The sequence below is a fragment of the Ictalurus punctatus genome, chromosome 7, assembly GCF_001660625.3.
Source record: "Ictalurus punctatus breed USDA103 chromosome 7, Coco_2.0, whole genome shotgun sequence".
Lineage (NCBI taxonomy): Eukaryota > Metazoa > Chordata > Actinopteri > Siluriformes > Ictaluridae > Ictalurus > Ictalurus punctatus.
In genome coordinates, this window is record NC_030422.2 from 29,596,271 (window position 1) to 29,620,554 (window position 24,284).

Below are 24,284 nucleotides of genomic sequence, written 5' to 3' on the forward strand. Positions count from 1 at the left end.
CACCATAAGAGAGTATGCAACTCCTAGGAGTTAGTCTTCCATTTCTACTAAATATCTAGTTTTACAGGCATGAATGACAGAATATATCTGCAGAATGTATGTTCTCAAAATGACCAAAAATCACATTCATTGTTCTAGTTGCAGTTGAGTTTCTGCACAGTAACTTACAGAAATATCTGTCTTAGCAAGTCAGGACTATCTCAAGCTCATATTAACCACCAAGAGGAAGCTTTATTACGGAACGGTCTGTACACATCAATTTCATTAATACATGGTGATCACTAAACGTACATAAATCTAAGTCTTATTAAATGGCAAATGGTCTGCACTTATATAGCGTTTTTTTTTTTTTTAACCTTAGCGGTTCTAGCAAGGTTTTAGCAAGGCGTCAACTTGCCATCAGGAGAAATGGGGTTCAGCATCTTGCCCAAGGACACTTTCGGAATGTGGGGTCACCTGGGCCGGGAATCGAATCGCCAAACCTACGATTAGTGGACGACCCGCTCTACCACCTGGTCCACAGCCGCTCCATTATTACAAGTTAATTATAACCACACCCTCATAGATGGCTTGTATGGCTGTGATTGGACAGTGAATGAATTTCAGTGTAGCACTGAAAACATCAACACGCTGATGAAAGTGAAAGACAAAGCAATGGGGAATTTGATTTATTGTAATTACATACAATTACATTCTGATGTTTTTAATTCTTTAAAAAAAAAAAAAACAGCAACAACTCTTCCTATAAGAGAAAAGCAATGAAGGATTTGCTTTTCAGTGTGGCCGGGTTTCCCCGTGGAACAAAATATGATTGACGTAAATTGCCCTGTTCACAACCTTTCACCACAAAACGTTTATCCTCAAGACTGAGATGTTTATCCGTGTTGCATTACGAACAAGAAATGCCTGCACTGGGTGTGTTATATAACAATCCGTTTATTGAGGACCAAATATTCATGGCCAGGAAATTAAAGTTTAGGTTTGTCTTTGAAATTCATGGTGCAAGTAGGTAAAGCGAGCGCTCTTTTTAATACTGAACCGATTGAACTTTTTAGTTCACTTCCTGACATGTCTGAACACACCATCTGTACTTGCATATGCAGCTTGGTGTACTTCGCTATATCGACAATAATTACTCCCTGGATTCTTCTTCAGATTTATATACAGTGGTGGACAAAGTACAAGACGTCGTCTATTGGAGTGAAACTAGAGATACTGTACGTATAGTACCATGCTGCTCGAGTAACAATAGAAGTTACATTTCTACTTGTTATCTCTTTTTCATCAGAGGCCAAAAACTGGAATTACCGCCCGTCTGGGTTGGGCCTGTGTTCAGCACGGAATGTCTTTGTGATGTCACAATGCACAGTAGTGGTTAATGGTTTATATAGAAATAGACACTCAGGGCTTTAAGGATGAGCAGTTTTTATAAAGTGTTTCTTTTCTACTTTTTTTTTTTATACGTAGCCTTCTAGTTTTAAATTTTATAAGTGTATTGTGGTAGTCATATACAGTACAGTGTTTTACTATAATAAAAAAAAAGCTTTAGTTCTGCTGTCGGTTTTATCTCTGTACCAGCAGGGGGCTCACACCCCTCCACTTTTCCCATCACCCTGCTCTCCAGCAGCTAAACACAGAGTCCTGATACTCTACACACAGAAACCCAACAGTGTCCGCACTAATCTTACGACTAATCTTAGCAATAAAATAATTCTTTTGTTTATACTCATTCGCCTCGCACCTCCAGGGTCGGGGGTTCGAATCCCGGCTCCGCCCTGCGTTCACAGAGTTTGCATGTTCTCCCTGTGCTTTGGGGGTTTCCTCCGGGTACTCCGGTTTCCTCCCCCAGTCCAAAGACATGCGCTGTAGTCTGATTGGCATGTCCAAATTGTGTAAATGTTTTGGCACCCCGTCCAGGGGTCCAGTTCCCCGAGAACTCCCCGCAACCCTGTGTAGGATAGACAGTACGGAAAATAGATGGACGGATTATAAATCGAATTATTTTTTTTTTACATCAAATGATTGTCGAGCATTTCAGGAACGTTGTTTTTCTTACAGCCTAACCTACGGAGGACCTGTCAAATAGGCACTTTTGGCATTTCCAAAAGTTTCCAAAACATTTCCAAACCTTTGAATAATATTGACACATATAGACATAATGATGCCTCCTCAAAGCCGGGGAAGCCAAAAAAAAGAAATACAAATAATCAAACGCCAACATATCGCATTAGACGTAGGGAGATAAAAACCAAAACAAATGAGGACATCAAACAGGATATTAGAACAGGATCACTGGAAAAACCAGAGCTTCCTGCATTGTCGTGGACCGTGTGCACACTGTAAACAGCTCGGTGGTTTCCACTGCTAGAAAACCTGAGATAGAAAGTGAAACAGACCGAGAACAAACCACTCTCACAAAACAGACCGAAGGACCTTTAAAGCGTGCGTTCTCTTTAAAGAGGCTGATCTCGAGACCTACAGGAGCGCCATCACTCACTGTAAGTGTTACCATTGACACCTTCTGTTCACATTAACGTCTAATCAGGTGTGTGCAGTAAAAAAAAAAAAAAAAGATTTGTATTACTGACATGGGTCTACAGTGTTTTTATAAAGATGTGTTGAGGAGGTGTGCAGGAAATCATCCAGGATTATACGTATACCATCAACTGTAATGATTACTCTAACATCTAGGACGTGAAGATGTAGAGCAGAAGAAGAACATGATCAGATCTCAGAGACCATCAGAAATGTGAGACTATACAGTGGCAAGAAAAAGTATGTGAACCTTTTGGAATTTCATGGTTTTCTGAATAAATTTGTCATAAAATGTGATCTGATCTTCATCTAAGTCAGGGGTATTGACAAATATGATGTGTCTAAAATAAAAACACAAAATAAATTCTGATCTTTCATGTCTTTATTGAGAACAACCAAAAAAAACCTTATAGTGCTTGTGGGGAAAAGTATGTGAACCCTTGAGTTAATGACCTCAAAAAAGCTCACTGGAGTCAGGTTTTAGCACACCTGGAGTCTCGATAAGAAAATGAGTTTGGAGCGGTGGACTACAGCGACTTTGACTAATAAAAACCCCTCAAACTTTTGGAGTTTGCACTGCACAAGAAGCAATGTGAGGCATGCCTTGCCAAAAAGAGCTTTCAGAGGATCTACGATCAAGAATTGTTGATTTACATAAAGCTGGCAAGGGTTACAAAGTGATTTCAAAGACTTTAGAAATTCACCAGTCCACAGTTAGGCAAACATTTTACAAATGGAGACACTTTGGGACTGTTGCTAAGAAGTGGGTGCACAGTCAAAATGACACCAAGAGCACAACGAAGACTCATCAGTGAGGTAAAGAAACAACCCCGAATGACAGCCGAAGATTTGAAGGCATCATTGGAACTGGCTAACATCTCTGTTCATGAGTCTACAATACGTAAAACATTGAACAAGCGGGGTGTCTACGGCAGGACACCACGAAGGAAGCCACTGCTTACTGAAAAGAACATTGCTGCACGCCTGAAGTGTGCAAAAGAGCACATTGACACTCTACAGCGGTATTGGCAAAATGTTTTGATGAAACCAAGATTGAACTATTTGGAAAGACCACACAGCACTACATCTGGCGTAGAAAGGGCACGGCATATCATCATGAAAACATCATCCCAACCGTAAAGTATGGTGGAGGAAACACCATGATTTGGGCCTGCTTTGCTGCATCAGGGCCTGGCCAGCTTGCAATCATTGAGCCGAAGATGAATTCCCGAGTATATCAGACAGTTCTTCAGGATAATGTGAGAACGTCAGTATGTCAGCTGAAACTGTGTAGAAGTTGGGTGATGCAACAGGACAACGACCCAAAACACCGGAGCAAGTCCACAACAGAATGGCTTCAGAAAAACAAAATCCGCTTTTTGGAGTGGACAAGTCAGAGCCCAGACCTCAACCCAATAGAGATTCTATGGAATGACTTGAAGAGAGCCATACACATGAGACGTCCAAAGAATATGACCGAGCTAAAGCAGTTCTGCCAGGAACAATGGGCTAAAATTCCTCCTGAACCATGTGCAGGTCCGATCCACAGCTTCAGGAAGCGCCTGGTTGAGGTTATTGCTGCCAAGGTGGGGTCAACCAGTTAATAATTCTAAGGGTTCACTTACTTTTCCACTGCCATTTTGAATGTTGAATGAGTGTGTTCAATAAAGACATGAGGGATCAGAATTTATTTTGTGTTATTATTTTAGACACATTATATTTGTCAATGCCCCTGACTTAGATGAAGATCACATCACATTTTATTCCAAAAGAAATTCCAAAAGGTTCCCACACTTTTTCTTGCCACTGTATTAGCACATAATTCCTACTTCGAATGATTGCACGGTGAATTTTCAGTGTCTTTTCAATACCTGTATGTTCTTCTTACACATTTGAGTGTAGTGCCTGAAGTCAAGAGAGTAAAACATCCTCTTCTCTGCTTCTAAACATCAAGGTGCTTTTTTATTTGATGGCATGAGGAAGTGTGCCGTCCTGAAAAAGTAAAGGCTAACTAACAAAACCACTTTGCCAAGGTGTGTGTGTGTGTGTGTGTGTGTGTGTGTGGCAGGTCACATGACCTTATTTTCAGTGGAGGAAAGTACTTATCTGATTGGTGTTATTAATTAAACCTTTACCTGAGCATAGCTGAGAATGCTTGTACGCTTACTCTCGTACGCTTGCTTAAAATACACACGTTGTACTTCCTTATCCAGTAGAGTATTTTCATGTGTCTGCTTGTTAGACACTAATCCCTCTTTGTTCTTCACATGTTAACATTACTAGCTCATAAGTCATATCCATATGATTGTATACTGAATATTCAGACGTTAAAACCAACTCTTCGTCTAGTGAATTTTGTAGATTAAGCCTGTGATGTCTAGTTGAGTCCTTCCATAAATGTTAAATAAACCTCTCCTTATTACACTATATCGACAGTTACACACATTTTACTTGTTAAACATGTTTGTTATGCGGATTAGATTATGTAGTGGAATGTCTGATGTACAAGTCCCTGTGAATGCGCAGTTGCTTTAGAAACGATAATGTCTTCGAACAGTTTAACACAGAATTGTACATGTGCATTCATATATCTACAGTATAGGAGCAGACGTTGACCTCTTTTCCACATGCTCTGCATTTGCCCTTCTTCTCTCTCATCTTCTGCTGGATGTCTGTGGCTCGGTGCTCTCTTCACTTGATTCCATGCTTAATCCTGACGAGTTTCCCATTAATTCAGTTTCCTGCTGACGGGAAACACGGAGAGTCTGAGTAATATCCGAGACGTATAATCAACTCGACTCAATTTTATTTCCATGGAGCGTTTAACAATAGACATTGTCACAAAGCAGCTTTACAAAAATCCAGATGTAGATTTAGATCCCTAACGAACAAGCCAGTGGAGACAGTGGTGAGGATGAGCTTCGTGTATATTCGTGATAAACCACTGGGACACTGAGACGTGTGAAAGATCAGTGGATGCAAAGATAAGATTTAGATAAGATTTCAGGCCCACATCTGTAACAGCATAACTGCCAACTAGTCTAAGAAAACCTGAGAAAACAAAACAAAACGAGGATATTTCATAAGATGTGTAAAAATGCGGTCTGTATTATATTTGGGGTTTTTTGGGAGAAACTCAAAAAAGAAAAAAAGACATTTAAGTAAAATTATTAGCCTCAATGTATTCTTAAGGTAATAGCTTATCTGTGCTAGCATGAGGATATGTCTCACGTAAGTCTCTCTGGATAAAAGCATCTTGAAATGCAGATGCTGTAAATGTAATGAAACATCATTCATTTCACTTCAAAATTCAGTTTTAAATTGAGCGAAAGCTCTCTTTACCTATCCACATCATCTGTGACTTCACAAAGCTTTTTTTCTTTCTTCAAACATGTATTAGGTAGGATTTGTCTACGTTCGGCAAGATTAGGTCTGTAAGGGTTAAATAGTTTGAGTCGAATAAGATTTGAATTACTTTTGCACTCCTTGACCCCACTCCCTCCTCCAACATTATCTGACAACAGAAGAATTCTGTAGTGGTGGAAGTGGTAAGACGACAAAGACCTCATTTGTCACATATACATTACAGCACGGTGAAATTGTTTTCATCACACGTACCAGCTTGGTCAAGGGTTTGGCACTGCTGGGGCTTGAACCCCCGACCTTTGGATTATATTTTCTGATCTGTGCTGGTCAATATCATAAGACATTTAATAATAACACAAATAATAACATTTCTTAGTTCCTAGTGTCCACATCCTACCATATATTAGCACAGTATTGGGGTAATAGCGATACATGCTGGGTGTTTATGGAAAACTGTTATATCTATGGCACAAAACGAATGAGTAAAATGCACACAGACCCCTGAAACTAAACTGTGCACCCAATGTACCAGACATGAAAAGTAAAATCACATGCAGTACATGTGGAGGATAACGTGTCCAAAACCCACATGTGTAAATTCTACTTCCAGTTCATTTGATTACTCATGTGAAGTTCGTGTGACTTTCCTGTAAAGGCGAGCCTGCGGGACATTGCAGGAAAAAAAAGATCCTGTATTAGCGTATTATCAAACGGCACGTGTCATCATTAGCATCTGTCTCTTACTGATCTTCATTATATTTCAGAGCATCCTGTTTGATGGAGAGCACGAACTGTCTTGTCAGCCAATCACAGGTGTGCGTTTCTCACCGATCTGCTCATACTTCCACTCCATATCACACCAGCTATAAAACTCCTCGCTCCTCAACCTTTGCACGGTGCGTTAGCGTCAGTGTTCATCCCGAGTCCGAGCTCCTCACCGCTCATTCAGCATGGACCGCTCGGCCGCACCGTGGACATTTCGGATTTGTATCGTAGCTCTCCTGAGCTGCGGGGTCGGGGCTCTGGTAGGTTTCATCTCACAAAAAGTGCCACACATTTCTTAATAATTCATTTGACCTTCATAACCTGATTGAGTCAGTGGCATTAATAACATCAGCACTGTGTTATCTGTTCAATCAGTCTGGTCTTAGATAATACACAGCGCTGAAGAACTCTGACCAAATTAAAGACTTCTAATCTATAGGTTTATAGAGAAATTCAGAGGTCTTAACTCATTTATATAGTTTCATATAAAGCTTGACATATTCAGTTGTATTATTTCATTAAAGTAAATAAACGCCAATTAATTTATTTACAGTGAGGGAAAAAAGTATTTGATCCCCTGCTGATTTTGTACGTTTGCCCACTGACAAAGAAATGATCAGTCTATAATTGTAATGGTAGATTTATTTGAACAGTGAGAGACAGAATAACAAGAAAATCCAGAAAAACACATGTCAAAAATGTTATAAATTGATTTGCATTTTAATGAGGGAAATAAGTATTTGACCCCCTCTGCAAAACATGACTTAGTACTTGGTGGCAAAACCCTTGTTGGCAATCACAGAGGTCAGACGTTTCTTGTACTTGGCCACCAGGTTTGCACACATCTCAGGAGGGATTTTGTCCCACTCCTCTTTGCAGATCTTCTCCAAATCATTAAGGTTTTGAGGCTGACGTTTGGCAACTCGAACCTTCAGCTCCCTCCACGGATTTTGTATGGGATTAAGGTCTGGAGACTGGCTAGGCCACTCCAGGACCTTAATGTGCTTCTTCTTGAGCCACTCCTTTGTTGCCTTGGCCGTGTGTTTTGGGTCATTGTCATGCTGGAATACCCATCCACGACCCATTTTCAGTGCCCTGGCTGAGGGAAGGAGGTTCTCACCCAAGATTTGACGGTACATGGCCCTGTCCATCGTCCCTTTGATGCGGTGAAGTTGTCCTTTCCCCTTAGCAGAAAAACACCCCCAAAGCATAATGTTTCCACCTCCATGTTTGACGGTGGGGATGGTGTTCCAGGGGTCATAGGCAGCATTCCTCCTCCTCCAAACACGTTGAGTTGAGTTGATGCCAAAGAGCTCCATTTTGGTCTCATCTGACCACAAAACTTTCACCCAGTTGTCCTCTGAATCATTCAGATGTTCATTGGCAAACTTCAGACGGACATGTATATCTGCTTTCTTGAGCAGCGGACCTTGCGCGCGCTGCAGGATTTCAGTCCTTGACGGTATTGTGTGTTACCAATTGTTTTCTTGGTGACTATGGTCCCAGCTGCCTTGAGATCATTGACAAGATCCTCCCGTGTAGTTCTGGGCTGATTCCTCACTGTTCTCATGATCAATGCAACTCCACGAGGTGAGATCTTGCATGGAGCCCCAGGCCGAGGGAGATCGACAGTTCTTTTGTGCTTCTTCCATTTGCGAATAATCGCACCAACTGTTGTCACCTTCTCGCCAAGCTGCTTGGCAATGGTCCAAGCCCATTCCAGACTTGTGTAGGTCTACAATCTTGTCCCTGACATCCTTGGAGAGCTCTTTGGTCTTGGCCATGGTGGAGAGTTTGGAATCTGACTGATTGATTGCTTCTGTGGACAGGTGTCTTTTATACAGGTAACGAGCTGAGATTAGGAGCACTCCCTTTAAGAGTGTGCTCCTAATCTCAGCTTGTTACCTGTATAAAAGACACCTGGGAGCCAGAAATCTTTCTGATTGAGAGGGGATCAAATACTTATTTCATTTCATCTCATTAAAATGCTAATCAATTCATAACATTTTTGACATGCGTTTTTCTGGATTTTTTTGTTGTTATTCTGTCTCTCACTGTTCAAATAAATCTACCATTAAAATTATAGACTGATCATTTCTTTGTCAGTGGGCAAACGTACAAAATCAGCAGGGGATCAAATACTTTTTTCCCTCACTGTATTTTTTGTCTATCTGTTTATTTATTTATGTTATTATTGTCTCTTTAAACATTTAATATGAGGTGTTAGTTGTTTTAGAAAGTGTTACTTTGTTTGTTTGTTTTGCTTTGGCTGTTAATATTATTATTATTATCATTATCATTATCATTATTATTATTATTATTATTATTATTATTATAAGTCATGTTTTTCCTCTCACTTAGCCGACAAGCAAAGTAACAGGTAAGGCCCATTTTTATTTATTATATATATATATATATATATATATATATATATATATATATATATATATATATATATATATATATATATATATATATATATATATATATATATACACATACACACACATACATACGTATATAGAGATAAGTTAGTACTTTATTAATCCCCAGACGGAGAAATTTGGGAATATACCCTACGTTTTCTAGATATGAGAAATAAACAAATAAATTAGCCAAATATATAAAATAGGAGTATTTACATATTTAAGCTGTGTATCTCTGATTGGATTTGACAGAGTATGATGTAGATGGTGGAAAAGAGGATCTATTTGCAGTCAATCAAGGTAAGGGAGCATTTAAGAATAATAATAATAATAATAATAATAATAATAACATCCTCATCCAGCGTGTATAAAGTCAGTAGTTATAAAGACACACTGTGTTGTAGTTAATAAAGTGGCGTGTTTTATTGTCCTCACTGTGTGTCTGCAGCGGCTGGACTCGACCTCTTTGAGGGAGATATTTTATATGATGAGGTGAGCGCCAGCGTCTGTCTACTTCATGTCTATAGTAACAGCAATAATCTTCGTGCTGGTAACAGAAACCGAAACTCGACCTCTGTTTTGTTTGTGAATGTTAGGAACAAGCGAGGAACTCCTTAATTGGGGATCAGTACCTATGGCCCACCACTGTGCCGTACTATTTTGAAGACGATTTGGGTAAGTCGTGTCTGCAGTGTAGACTTTTCTTTGTACTGACACTGGAAAGATGACTTCGCACATCTTTAACATTTATGTTTGTTAAAGAAGGTCTTGTACTTCTTGAAACAAGCAAAAAAATAAAAAGTCTGCCAATTAATTAAGATGAAACGTGTTATAATTGTTTTATATACTAACTGCACACCCTAAACCACTATTAATTTATTTATTTTTTGTCAGTGAAAGGGAGTATTTATTAATAATTTAGGACTGCAGTTCAATTCAATTCAATATACAGGATCTCACAAAAGTGAGCACACCCCTCACATGTTTGTAAATATTTGATTATATTTTCATGTGACAACACTGAAGAAATGACACTGTGCTACAATGTAAAGTAGTGAGTGTACAGCTTGTGTAACAGTGTACATTTGCTGTCCCCTCAAAATAACTCACCACACAGACATTAATGTCTAAACCGCTGGCAACAAAAGTGACTACACCCCTAAGTGTGATTTCCTGATGGCCAGGTGATTTCTTAGATTGCAATGAATTTATTGAGTTAATGATCTCATCTAAGGTGACGGCGCTGTCAAGTTTAGATGCCAATAGAGGGTCAACTCTGAGAAAATCAATATTTCTAAGAAAATGGTTCATGTTAGCTGAATTGTCAGGAGCTCCAGCTGTGTATAAAGACGAGTAAAAACTTTTAAAAGTTGAATTAATTTCTACAGGATCCGATGTTAATGCACCACTGGACTGCATAATCTGAATAATAGAGCGTGAAGCCGCTCGGCTACGCAGTTGGTGAACCAACAAGCGACCGACCTTATCCCCATATTCATAATAATTGACACACATATGTAACAAAAGCCTCTCCGCCTCACCTGTCGATAACAACTCAAACTCCGCCTGCAAATTAAGCCTTTGTTTATGCAGCTCAGGGGTCGGGTTGAGAGCACATCGGTCGTCAATAGCTCGAATATTATCCGATATCTCTTTTTTCTTATCCTTGCGTTGCTTATTGGCATGAGCAGAATAAGAGATTATCTGTCCCCTTAAGAAGGCCTTTAGAGTTTCCCAAAGTAAAGAGTGAGAGATCGAATCAGTTTGATTAGTAAGAAGAAAATCATCTATCGAAGTAGAGATATACTTGCAAAACACTGAATCGGATAGAAGTAGAGAGTTAAGCCTCCACGGTGGACGAAAGGCGCGATGTGAACGTAGAAGAATGTCAAGACTTAGAGGAGCATGGTCTGAAATAACAATTGGTAGATATTCAGAGTTTACAACCTGAGAAATTTGACAGTTATTAATAAAATAGTAATCAATGTGAGAAAAAGATTTCTGTACGTGAGAAAAAAAAAGAATATTTTCTCACTGTGGGGTTAAAATACGTCCACAGATCAATGTAACCATTCTGAACCAAAAACTCAGAGAATACCGTTGCCATCGCAGAGGGAGCCTTTGCAACAGCGCTAGATTTGTCCAAAGCCGGGTCAATAACACAGTTTAAATCTCCCCCAAATATCAAGAGATGTGTGTTCAATTTTTGACAACAAATTCTGAGCAAAAGGAGCGTTATCAAAATTCGGGGCATACACGTTCACCAAAACTCCTGGCGTTTTTGTGAAATTTTCCCTTCCACAATCACATATCTACTATTTACATCAGAAATAACCTTATCAGAAGAAAAGGGCACAGTCTTACTTATCAGAATAGAAACTCCCCTGGACCTGGAATCAAAATTGGAGTGGAACATATGTGATGTCCAGCGAGCCTGGAGTCTGCATTATCCCTGAGACGGAGATGAGTTTCCTGAAGAAATGCAACGTCAGGATTTTGTAGATTTAAATGTGTCAAAACTTTGGATCTTTTATTGGGACCATTCAGACCTTTCACATTCCAGCTTAGGAATCTGATCGAGCTTCGGGTATTTTCCATCAATTTAGATTAATACACAATGGAGTACAGAGAGGTTGATATCAATAGGAAAAGATAAAAAGAGAAAAAATAAAGAGAAAAAAAACAACAACAACACAGCGTCCCTCCCCACCTCCCACCCCACCCTCCCCCACTATACTCTGAACATCAGTTAACTTCTCTCCATTCCCAAACAATGGAGGCAGAACCCTACAACACTGGAACAGCCGATACTTGTAAACCGTACCTATTCTTGTTGTGCGAAGTCACTCCCGAGCATAAAAAGTGCTACAATTACCATGTATCTCAGGCAACCTATAGATTTACATGGAAACATATAGTTGCCCACACCCGCGTAGTTTTACAGTCACATTACAGGTATTAATAAATCGGTTAACTGTTATGTAGACAGATTAAGAAGGAGGAAACCGTTCATTAAACCATCGTTGCGCTTTTTGGGGACAGTCGAATTGTAGCGTCTTATCACCGAGGTCTATCCGAAGGCGAGCAGGGTATCTGAGAGAAGACCACACATTTCTCTCACGCAAGCTGTTTCTCACCGCAGCGAAGGCCGCTCTCCTCTTAGCGACGCTGGAGCTGAAGTCAGGAAAGATGAAGACCTTACGGCCCTGATGGAAAAGTTGATTCCAATTCCCGCGTCGAACAACTTTTTCTCTGTCGTGAAAGTAGTGAAACCGCACAATCATCACTCTGGGCCTTTGATTCTCTACAGTGCGGTCACTGTAATCGTTCAGGTGCTGGTCAAGCTCGTCAATACGCCGTCCTGATTCAATGCCCGATTTAAAACTCTCAAAAGACGCAACAACTGGGGCCAGAGCTGAGTCAATAGCTGCTTTCACCTGTACTGCGATGGTCGATGTTAGCTCCGTGATCAAAGTGGTGCGGAGGTTTTCCAGGTCCAACGGTAGCTTGTCACCATGACTCGTCGTGCTCGGTGAAGATTTAGGTTTCCGTAGTTTTTCAGAAGCCATAATTCCTTTCTGGTTAGAATTGTAAACCAAGGAATTGAAAAAGAACGCACCAAATGTCTTAGAAAAGATTCAGGTTGCCTGAAAAGCACAATTAAAAGATAAAATGTTCGGGAGCTCACTCCACGCGTGCCTTCTCACTCACATGCTCAGCCGGAAGTCCCCTAAACCACTATTAAACTTTGCACACCTAATAATAATAATAATAATAATAATAATAATAGTCATGTTATAATCAGTCCTGGTACGTCAGTAGCACCGCTTTGTGTTTCAGATATTAACGCCAAAGGTGTTATTATGAAGGCGTTTGAACAGTATCGCCTGAAGACCTGCATTGACTACAAACCCTGGAGTGGAGAAAAGAACTACATCTCTGTGTTTAAAGGCAGCGGGTGAGCGGAGTTACACACCACAGTTTAGAACACGCTGAACCGTGCTGTAACGTGTTAAATGTTCAATAAGAGCATGGATGATTCAGTGTTTTCTCATATGAAGGTAGATGTTTTTCCTCCTATTTATTCCAATGTAGTTAGTGATGCACTCCATTTCACAGTTTGGTCTGTAAGGAAAGAATAAAGGAAGGAAGGAAGGGAGAAAGGAAGGGAGGAAGGAAGGAAGGAAAGGAGCAAAGAAGAAAGGGACAGAGGGAGGAAGGAAGGAAGGAAAAAGGAAGGAAGGAAGGAAGGAAGGGAGAGAGGGAGGGAGGGGTGGCCTTTGTCACTGGCATGTTGTTCTGTGCTTCGAACCAGGCGTAGAAATTGTTCAGGGCATCTGGGAGCAAGGCATCATCATCACAGACAAGTGGTGTAGCTTTGCAGTCTGTGATGGACTGAATGTCTCGCCACATACGCCTTGTTTTCTTGGTGTTATGAAGTGACTATAGTTTATTTCTGCATAGTTGTGCTTTTCCGCTCTGATAGCCAGGGACAGACTGGCCCTTGCTGTGCGGAGGGCTGCCTTATCATCAGATAAGGCAGCCTTTTCAACAGCGAGCGCACTTCATCAGTCCTCCATGGTTTCTAGTTTGCACACGTGGTGATGGTCTTGAAGGAAGTTACATCATCTATGCACTTGCTGATGTAGCCAGTTACTGATGCTGTGTAGTCCTCCAGGTCTGTGGTGTTGTGGTATGAAGCAGCCTCTCTGAACATATTCCAGTCTGTGTGCTCAAAACAGTCCTGAAGTGCTGAGATGGCTCCCTCAGACCAGGTTCTCACCTGTTTCAAAAAAGACCAAGGTCTCAAAAACATTTTTTCATGCCCAGGTGTTTCTCCTTGGTGGGGAACCAACGTAAGGGAAAGCAGACCTTATCCATCGGAGCAGGATGTGACCGAATCGCCACCATTGAACATGAGTTCCTTCATGCGCTGGGGTTCTGGCACGAGCAGTCACGTGCCGATCGTGACGACTACGTCACCATCATGTGGGATCGCATCCAAGCAGGTGCTACAGTACACTTTCCATAGATGATCGTTTCTTCCACTGATTGTGAGCTGTACTGTATTACTCCGTACCGAACACTTAGGCAAACATTCAATAAGCTATCGTTAGCGAGTTCCTGTGTGTTATGTAGTTCATACAGTAGCAACCCTACTCAAGAGTCCTGTTATAGGAAAATAATCAGTGACCGCGTGGTGTGATGACGCGAAGTTACTATTACCACCTTGAAGTTCGCCATTTTCCTATAACAGCACACCTGTAAGCGTTTGATTCCCTTTAATTTGCTAAACAATAACAATTTAAATGTATTAAAGAAGAGACAGCAAAAAACACATGGTTAGAGACCATCATACAAGTACCTGTGTAAAGTGTTACTATAGAAATGATTCAACGAGCACATTACGACTACTGCTGTACTACAGTGCATCACAGTGCTTCACTTTTTCCACATTTTGTTATGTTACAGCCTTATTCCAAAATGTATAAAATTTATTATGCTCCTCAAAATTCTACAAACAATACCCCATAATGACAATGTAAAAGAAGTTTTTTTAATATGTTTGAAAATGTATTAAAAACAAAAAAACAAAAAAAGCACATGTACATAAGTATTCACGGCCTTTGCCATGACGCTCAAAATTGATCTCAGGTGCGTCCTGTTTCCACTGATCATCCTTGAGATGTTTCTACAATTTGATTGGAGTCCACCTGTGGTAAATACAGTTGATTGGACATGATTTGGAAAGGCACACACCTGTCTATATAAGGTCCCACAGTTAACAATGCATGTCAGAGCACAAACCAAGCCATGGAGTCCAAGGAATTGTCTGGAGACCTCCGAGACAGGATTGTATTGAGGCACAGATCTGGAGAAGGGTACAGAAACATTTCTGCAGCATTGAAGGTCCCAGTGAGCACAGTGGCCTCCATCATCCGTAAATGGAAGAAGTTTGGAACCACCAGGACTCTTCCTAGAGCTGGCCGCCCGGCCAAACTGAGCGATCGGGGGAGAAGGGCCTTAGTCAGGGAGGTGACCAAAAACCCGATGGTCACTCTGACAGAGCTCCAGCGTGTCTCTGTGGAGAGAAGAGAACCTTCCAGAAGAACAACCATCTCTGCAGCACTCCACCAATCAGGCCTGTATGGTTGAGTAGCCAGACGGAAGCCACTCCTCAGTAAAAGGTACATGACTGCCTGCCTGGAGTTTGACAAAAGGCACCGGAAGGACTCTCAGACCAAGACCAGAACAAAGATTGAACTCTTTGGCCTTAATGGCAAGCATCATGTCTGGAGGAAAGCAGGCACCCATCATCACCTGGCCAATACCATCCCTACAGTGAAGTATGGGGTGGCAGCATCATGCTGTGGGGATGTTTTTCAGCAGCAGGAACTGGGGGAGTAGTCAGGACCAAGGGAAAGATGAATGCAGCAATGTACAGAGACATCCTTTTTTTGTCTTTAATTTATTTATTCATTTTCATATGGTTCATTTACATGTGATTCACTTTCATGTGATTCATTTACGTATGATTCATTTACATGTGATTCATATTCAAATTATACATTTTCATATGATTCATTTACGTATGATTCATTTACATGTGATTCATTTACTAATTTGCTTCTCTTTAAATCCAGTTTTAGACTGTGATATTACAAGGGTCTTTCCAGATTATTACTTGCTACACTGTATGGGATAACCCCAGTAAAACTGCCTGAATTCTATAATATAATTTGTTCACCATGTTAGGTTTAAATTGTCTAAAAACAGATTCGCAATTAAATAACATTATTCTGTTCCAATTCACATCCTTCAAAGCATTGGCATGTTCTGCTTACTCTCACAATCCACCAAACACCCACAAACCCAAAGTCTCCATAAACAAATGAGACAGCAGTGTATCCTACAAAAACCGAACGTTGTCCACAATGTGAAAACAACTCGGAGAGTAAGCTGAACTAACCAACAAAATTACCAAGACTGATAAACAGTCTGCACACAATAATAAATATAACGTCCTTACCTTAGCACGTAAAAAGCCGAGGAGATAACACTAATAAAATGAAATAAACAGAAACTCTAACCCAGTCAGAGCATCGAAACAGAGAAGCACATTAATACAGGAGTAAATTTTAAGAGGAGTAAGTCCACAAAATCTAGGTGAAGTAATGCAACAATGATATCTTCTGTAAGAATCCGAATTCTGTAGAGCTGGAAGGCCAAGTGCAAAAAAATAAAAATAATAGAAGAGCGAAAAAGACTCTGCTGTGTAGGTGATGCAGTTCACCCCGATATCAAGAGTTTAACATAGTCTCCTGCTTCATCCGATGAAATAAAGTCCTTCTGAACACCGTTATATGTAATTTGAAGCCGAGCTTAATAAAATATTCCATAACGAGCGCCCTCAAGACCACGAAGTTGACGCCGAACCTCATTAAACGCTTTCAGTGTTGATATGGTAGCATCGGTAGCAACTTTATCACTAGCCATCACTAGCTCTCACTTTAAAGCTATCACTTTATCACTAGCTCCAGAGCGCTCAGGACCTCAGACTGGGGCGAAGGTTTATCTTTAAACAGGACAACGACGATTGTATGACAGGACGATTGTATGACCGAAATTAATTACAATTTTTATCGAAATCAGCAGGAGCCTCCTATTTCGCGTCCTACTCCATCGAATTCTTAATTCCGAATCCTTGTACAGAGACATCCTTGATGAAAACTTGCTCCAGAGAGCTCTGGACCTCAGACTGGGGCGAAGGTTTATCTTCCAACAGGACAACGACCCTAAGCACACAGCCAAGACAACAATGGAGTGGCTAAAGGACAACTCTGTGAATGTCCTTGAGTGGCCCAGCCAGAGCCCAGACTTGAACCTGATTGAACATCTCTGGAGAGATCTGAAAATGGCTGTGCACCGACGCTCCCCATCCAACCTGATGGAGCTTGAGAGGTCCTGCTAAGAAGAATGGGAGAATCTGCCCAAAAACAGGTTTACCAAGCTTGTAGCATAATTCTCAAAAAGACTTGAGGCTGTAATTGGTGCCAAAGGTGCTTCAACAAATTATTGAGCAAAGGCTGCGAATACTTATGTACATGTGCTTTTTTTGTTTTTTATTTTTAATAAATTTGCAAAGACTTCAAACAAACTTCTTTCACGTTGTCATTATGGGGTATTTTTGTAGAATTTTGAGGAAAATAATTAATTTAATCCATTTTGGAATAAAGTTGTAACATAACAATATGTGGAAAACGTGAAGCGCTGGGAATACTTTCCGGATGTACTGTACTGCGGCTGTTAGAAATCAAACCAATCAGAGTTGAGAATTCAGCACTGCTGTGGTATAAACGGTATTATTTAACCTGTCATTAATACTGTAATACTTCATTGTGCTTTGTTCTACATCTTCATTGGCTTGCAGTGTTTAAATAAACCCTGTACTCTGAATGTACGTATTTGCAGGAGGTCATTTCTACGATGAAAACTACTATACGAGTGGACGAGTATGAGAGACTCTGATGAGTAATCCTATCCTCCATTCAGCACATTAATCACATGTTTGTTCTTCAGGCAGTGAGCACAATTTCAATAAATACGACGACACGACGTCAAGCTCCCTGAACGTACCTTATGACTATGGTTCCATGATGCACTACAGCAAGACTGCCTTCCAGAAAGGCACCGAGCCCACCATCGTCACCAAGATTCCCGCCTTCAGCGACGTCATCGGCCAGCGCATGGAGTTCAGCGACAGCGACCTGCTCAAGCTGAACCGGCTTTACAACTGCAGTAAGGCTGTCTTTGGTGCCGTTACGGTTCTGAACACTGGGTTCTGAAATCTTTGGTGAACGCTTGCAGAAGGCAGTTATGCCAGCCTTGAATTTTCGATTTTTAAAGATTTTTTCTTTCTAGGAAACAACAAACATGTTGGTCATGACTGAAAAAAATGAAGTATGCTCACACTAGCATGGGATTTGACTAAAAGATTTAACATTTAACACCCTTAAACTCTAGATATTCTAAATCTCTAAATGCAGGAAACAGCAACTGGCGAGACCATGGTCCTGATGTGGACTCAGCAAAGTATTGTAGCGGATAAACCCACGCAATCAAAACAAATACTATACTATATACCCATCTACATATGAAAAAAAACTGGCTGCAATTCAGTGACTCCATGCGTATATTTAATATATTTCTAGTTCATTTACCCTCTCCGGTCTGATTAGTGTAGTGATAATATGGCTTGTTAAAAAAATAATAATAACGTAAAGAGAAAAACAGAATGAACAGAGAAGTGTGTTTTTAGCAAACAACCTTTTAGCGAAATGTCTTGCAAAATTTAAATAAATAATTATAAATAAAGTATCCTCTGTATGGAGACTTCTGGGACACCCTGTATCTCTGCCATCCAGGTAATCTTATCTGGGCAACCTTTGTAAACAAGGGATTTTATTGATAACATTCATCTAATTGTGTTGACTAAGTGACTCCAGCTTATCTCTGAAAGAACTTGATCAAGTTCACAAACAAGCAGATGCTACCATAATCTTTTCGCAAGATGTCTTTATTTCTGAAAGAGTACTGGTTACACTCTCAGAATAGCAGAAGAAGGAGCATGGACTTAGTTAGCACTGCAGCGAGGGGGAAGTGGTGGCTCAGTGTTTAAGACGCTGGACTACTGATCAGAAGGTCTTCAGTTTGAATCCCAGCACTACGACCCTTCCACTGCTGGGCCTTGTTCCACTGCTGGGCCTTGAGCAAAGGGATTTAACCCTCAATTGCTCAGTTGTATAAATGGCAAAAGGGCATCTGAAAAATGCCATAAATGTAAAATGTTGACTTCAACCAGACTAATCCGTGATATCATCATTACCTTCTGTGTTGTACATGGGGTAACTAAGGAAATTTTATGACTGTGCAAAGTATCCCACTTACTGTTGTTGATTGATGATCTGTGTAATCCATTTTTTAGCAAGATCCACAACTTTCCTGGACACCTGTGACTTTGAGCTGGAGAATATTTGTGGTATGATCCAAGGTCAGGGTGATAACACAGACTGGGAACGTGTCACCAAGGCAACTGGTGGACCCGACACAGACTATTCCAACATGGGACGCTGTACTGGTACTAATACCTTTTCACTGATGTTTCACCATCTAATGTATACACTTGGGCAGAAAGGTGGCGCTGTGGATAGCTCAACGCTCCAGGGTCTAGAGTATGACTCTGAGCTCAGGTTAGAGCATGTCCATAGTTGGACATACTGTATGAACCGGATGCTTATAAATATGGCTAACTTCTTGTTAGTTTATTGTTGAGTGAATCTTCTCGTGGTTTTCTATTCAATAGGAACAGGCTACTTCATGCACTTCAGCACAGTCAGTGGCAGTAAAGGGCACACTGCTCTGTTAGAAAGCAGGTTGCTCTACCCTAACCGCAACTACCAATGTCTACAGTTCTTCTACTACCACAGTGGGAACCCCAATGATAAGCTGGAGATCTGGGTGAGAGAATACAATGAAGCCAGCCCTAGCGGAACACTACGCATGATCGAGACAATAACTGGTGAGTTAGGATAAGCAAGTCCATAATGACAGTTGGTTTGCATGCGAGATCCTTTGACCAATGCTGTAACATCAAAACATGCTAACACGTATATGGTGTTCTTCTTTAAAGGACTGCCCGAGACGTTATGGCAGCTACACCATGTAAGCCTAAACGTCTCCACAAAGTTCCGTGTGGTATTTAAAGGCACAAAGGGTGCTGGAAGCTCCACAGGTGGGCTCTCTTTGGACGATGTCAATCTTTCTGAGACCACCTGCCCAGAACATGTGTGGCGGATCAAGAACTTCAAAAGTATTATGGAAAACACACCAAGAGGCACTGCTATATACAGCCCACGCTTTCGTTCAAAGTATGGATACACCTTCCAGATGCGATTGTACCCCAATGGCATGGAGACTTCCAAGGACATGGGAGCCTATGCTTCTCTGACATCTGGCGATGACGTGATCGATGGTGATCTCACTTGGCCTTGCCCATGGATGCAGATTACTATGATGCTAATGGATCAGAACGCGGACATCCGCAAACGCATGTCCAACCAGAGAAGTTTCACATCTGACCCCAATCAGAAAGTAGAAGGTAGCCATTTTGTGCACATTGCTGCATTCATAACACATTTAACGATGTCTGCATATTTTAAGACCACAGGTGTATTCACAATTTTGTAACATGCCTATTTTTTGGGGGGTGGGGTAAGGATCTACAATGTTTTTCTGGGACAACCCACGAAAAGTTGGAATGGAAGTAACAGATGGGGATGGCACTAAATACTTCAGAGGACCAGGATTCGGAACATCTGTATACCTGTCTCAGGCCAGAGCACTCAACAGAGAATTTATCAAGGGTGGAGATGCCATCTTCCTTCTCAGCATGGAAGGTAAGAAAATCTGGGTGTACCAAGGTGGTAATTAGCCATATGTAGAAGCATCAACTCACTGTCTGAAGACAGGAAAGGGGTGGTCTTACCTCAATGTCTCGGTGCACACCTGACCCATCTAATTAATGGCTTAATAATTAACTGATCAGTTAGATCAGATGTTTCGGCAATAGGGAATACTTACATGGCATGGGATTATGCGGACTGGCAGAAAGAACCTCTGGGATAGGATAGGATAGGATTGTCTTCTTGTCAATCATGCACTACAAAGAAGACTTGAATTCAAGAATGAAGTCTTTATATAGAATAACTTAATGAGATTTTGCACAGAACAAAAGACCCCGTAAAGATTATCACGATAATAGTTTAGTTTTTTTGAGGAACTCATTAGTTAATACTAATTGTATCCAATCAATCAAGCCTTACTTACCTCAAGTTACACTGGACCAAAGGATAGATAACCGATGATGAACAATGACCCTCAACCCTTCACACATCTTACATAGGAATTCTGCACTTACACATTGGAGTGTACGGCTAAGAGCGATCACTCAAAAATATGTCAAAAGAGCCGTTTTCTTCCCATCAATGTATGAATCTGAAATGATTGACAGCTGTGGAGGTGTTTTGAAGTCTCCAATATGGAAGCCCCACCCCCTTACCCCCCATATCTGTAATCTCTAGCCTTGTCTCAATTGAGTTAACATCAGGTTGCAATATATAGTTACAAATAAAATTAAATAGTGACTCAAACATCGTGTAAAATCTAATATTCATCCATTACAAATTTTCCTAGTGACAATATACGAGCTTCCCCCAAGCACCTGGTGGTTACCATAAAACCTCGTATATACGTGCACGTACAGTTTCAGAGGGTTGGCAGGTCTGTTTTTTTTTTTTATTCCTTCTCAATGTAGATGAAAGCACCACTTTGTAATAAATTGTTTTCCATTTTTGTCCTGTAGATATCTCGCACTTGGTTTCTTCTCAGCCCCTCCCTCCTACAACCCCTACTTCTCATCTCCTCCGTCCTACAACCCTTATTTCTCAGTCCCTCCCTCCCACAACCCCTACTGATGATCTATGTGCCTTGAAAAAATGTGAAAATGATGGAGTGTGTGTGATGGACGGTGTAAAAGCAGCCTGCAGGTAAGTATCAGCACAGAGGGAGTCTACGAAGTAAACATCTAAAATTGTGTCAACGTTACCACTGTTCTCAGGAATCTGGTTATATTTACTAATCATGTCGTGACATTTACATCTTATGGCATTTGCCAGACGCCCTTAATACAGAGCGACTTTTCTCATTTATACAACTGAGGAGTTGAGGGTTAAGGGCCTTGCTCTAGGACCCAGCAGTGGCAGCTTGGTGGTGCTGGGATTTGAACTCACAATGTCCAGTGTCTTACCCACTGAGCTAGCATGTAACGATCGGTAAACAATGTTACGTTTCCCTCCGCAGGTGTGTCGTAGGTGACGACTGGTCGTACTACGGGGACAGATGTCAGTTTAAGAGTTCGATCCAAAACGGTGTGGTGACGGCAGTCGTGTCCACAGTTGTGGTCTTTGTCGTCATGTTGGTGGTGATTGTAGTGATCGTGGTGTGCCTGAAGAAGAAGTATAAGAAGAAAATGAATGACATGGGGGGCGGGACTACCACACAAAACAACTATGCAAGTTAACAGCACAAGGAATCATGTAATCGGTAACGGTACTGGCAATATAAACTTGTGTGTGTATATAACAAGAAGATTTCCATGTCATTTAAATCTCAAGCAAAATTAAACCGTTCCCATTTTCATTGGTTTCTGAACCTTTTGGCTGTTGGTTTTACCTGATCGAGCACACTGATCATTCATATAAACAACATACAATGCAAGCCCTTTTTTATACTTTTCAGTAATTCATTCATCTGCAGTAAGTACTTCATCCTAGTCAGGGTCACAGTGGATCCAGAGGAACACCACAGGAATACACCTTTACTTAGAGTTCAGGTCTCACACACACGCACACACTAGTTCACACCTAATTCACATTTAGAGTTGCTGATCCACTTACCAACCTGGATGTGGAAGAAAACCGGATAACCTGGAGGAAACCCACATGGACACGAGCAGAACGTATGAAACTCTACACAGACAGTATCCCGAGCTCAGGATCGAACCGGGAACCCTGGAGGCATGAGGTGGCAATGCTACCCATTGCCCAATACCCAAATGTAGCAGTGCTACATGTCAAATAAATGTCAAATGTCAAATGTGTATAATAATAAATAAAAATATTTAATGTTGATGACCAAAAGTAAAGAATTTATTTATTTATTTATTTATTTATTTATTTATTTATTTATTTATTTATTTTACTAAATATAGGACTATTATTGACCCAAAAAGACACCACAAAAAGCAGCTGATTTTCAGGTTTTAAAAAAAAAAGATTTAAAAAATGCTAAGCTGTTCACTGAAGTCTAGCACAAATCTATTTCTAGAGAGCAACGAAAATCAGGATAATGATCTATGCTAAAATGACATTTTTCTTACCTTAAATTGACGCTCTAAACGTGGACAACATGCATGATCACGGATTTCAAAAGTTCTAAATATTGCTTTACGATCACTCTTGTTGAAATGCAGGCGAGACGCCTGCATTAATAATGAGCAAACAAACAATTAAATATATATATTTAGATCTATTAGATTTGCATCCATAACAACATAGACAAAACAGACCAAGAGGCCTCATGATACATTTAGAATTTATTATAACAAAACCAAACAAACAAACAAAAAAAAACAGGAACATTTTGTGTGGTTTGATTACACGTAATCATTACTGGTCATGCTGGTGACAACGGAAGAATGAGCAGTTTGTGTGTGCGGTTAACCGGACAGTGACAGCAAGACCGAGCATAATGTTTAAAAGTCATTTGTTTAACGTATTGAATACCGTTGTGTACTTTCGTGTGTAAGGAAGGAATAAGCTTATTACAGACGCACACATTTCCTTTAAAAAGCATCCGTATTAGGGCTGCACAATTAATCGAATATCGATCGCGATTACGATTTTGACTGCCCACGATTACATGAACATGATCAACTGCGATATTGCGGTTTAAAGTTCGTCCTCCGCTCATAGAAAACTCCGCTGCAGATCAAATCAAGTGCTTCCTACACTAAAGCCAATCACATAGAGCGGTGCAGGGATGACGCCATCTTGTAATGACAAAACCCAGAAATGGTTAGCATTTTAGCGCTTAGAGCTGCTAGCTTCGCTTCGGAAATCATGACACTACAGAGGTTGTCGGGGACATTAAACGTTATCATGCCGAACAGGAAAAAACTTTGCAGATAAACTCAGGGATCTACAGTGCGACCATTTCACTCGCATTTGTGACTGAAAAGTACTTTGTGCGACTGTGAATAAATATTTATTCGCACCGGTGCGAGTGACCTGTTCAGAGTTGTATAATGACTTAATTTAAACTCAGGGTTGCCTCCAGTTTCCATGTTCTGATTTAATCCCCCAAAACTGTACTGGGGAAACAGATCTAAAAGGACAACTGATTAAAAAAAATAAAGCTACTAAAATGTAAAGACAGAAAATGTGCTTAGTTACAAAGAAATCATTGTATATATAAAAAGATATTATAATAACTTCATAAAATATAAATAAAATGAGAAATTATAATGTTTAATTACTATGAGTTGCATTTAATATCAATTTGACATTAAGCTTA

The 24,284-nt window shown here is 40.5% G+C and overlaps 1 protein-coding gene across 2 annotated transcripts; it reads left to right on the forward strand.

Moving 5' to 3' along the window:
• The first annotated feature begins 2,157 nt into the window (after nt 1-2,157).
• LOC128633049 (meprin A subunit beta) lies at nt 2,158-22,361 on the forward strand. 2 transcript variants are annotated; one of them, XM_053681621.1, is made up of 15 exons: nt 2,352-2,498; nt 6,666-6,926; nt 9,028-9,046; nt 9,345-9,392; nt 9,541-9,584; nt 9,689-9,767; nt 12,933-13,050; nt 13,923-14,101; nt 17,673-17,891; nt 19,078-19,230; nt 19,456-19,671; nt 19,783-20,250; nt 20,369-20,548; nt 21,514-21,697; nt 22,011-22,361. In XM_053681621.1, exons 2-15 carry the CDS (start codon nt 6,852-6,854, stop codon nt 22,228-22,230), a joined length of 2,202 nt encoding a protein of 733 aa, XP_053537596.1. In that variant the 5' UTR covers nt 2,352-2,498; nt 6,666-6,851; the 3' UTR covers nt 22,231-22,361. The 2 variants fall into 2 exon arrangements, with proteins under 2 accessions (XP_053537597.1, XP_053537596.1); XM_053681622.1 differs by lacking the exon at nt 21,514-21,697 and having other exon boundaries at nt 2,158-2,498; nt 22,011-22,153.
• Nucleotides 22,362-24,284: the final 1,923 nt, after the last annotated feature.

Coding starts and splice junctions, on each gene's coding strand:
- LOC128633049 (XM_053681621.1), top strand. CDS start 6,852: ATGGACCGCTCGGCCGCACCGTGGACATTTCGGATTTGTATCGTAGCT. Junction 9,393..9,540: donor TCTATTTGCAGTCAATCAAG/GTAAGGGAGCAT, acceptor GTGTGTCTGCAG/CGGCTGGACTCGACCTCTTT. Junction 20,549..21,513: donor CTTCCTTCTCAGCATGGAAG/GTAAGAAAATCT, acceptor TTTGTCCTGTAG/ATATCTCGCACTTGGTTTCT.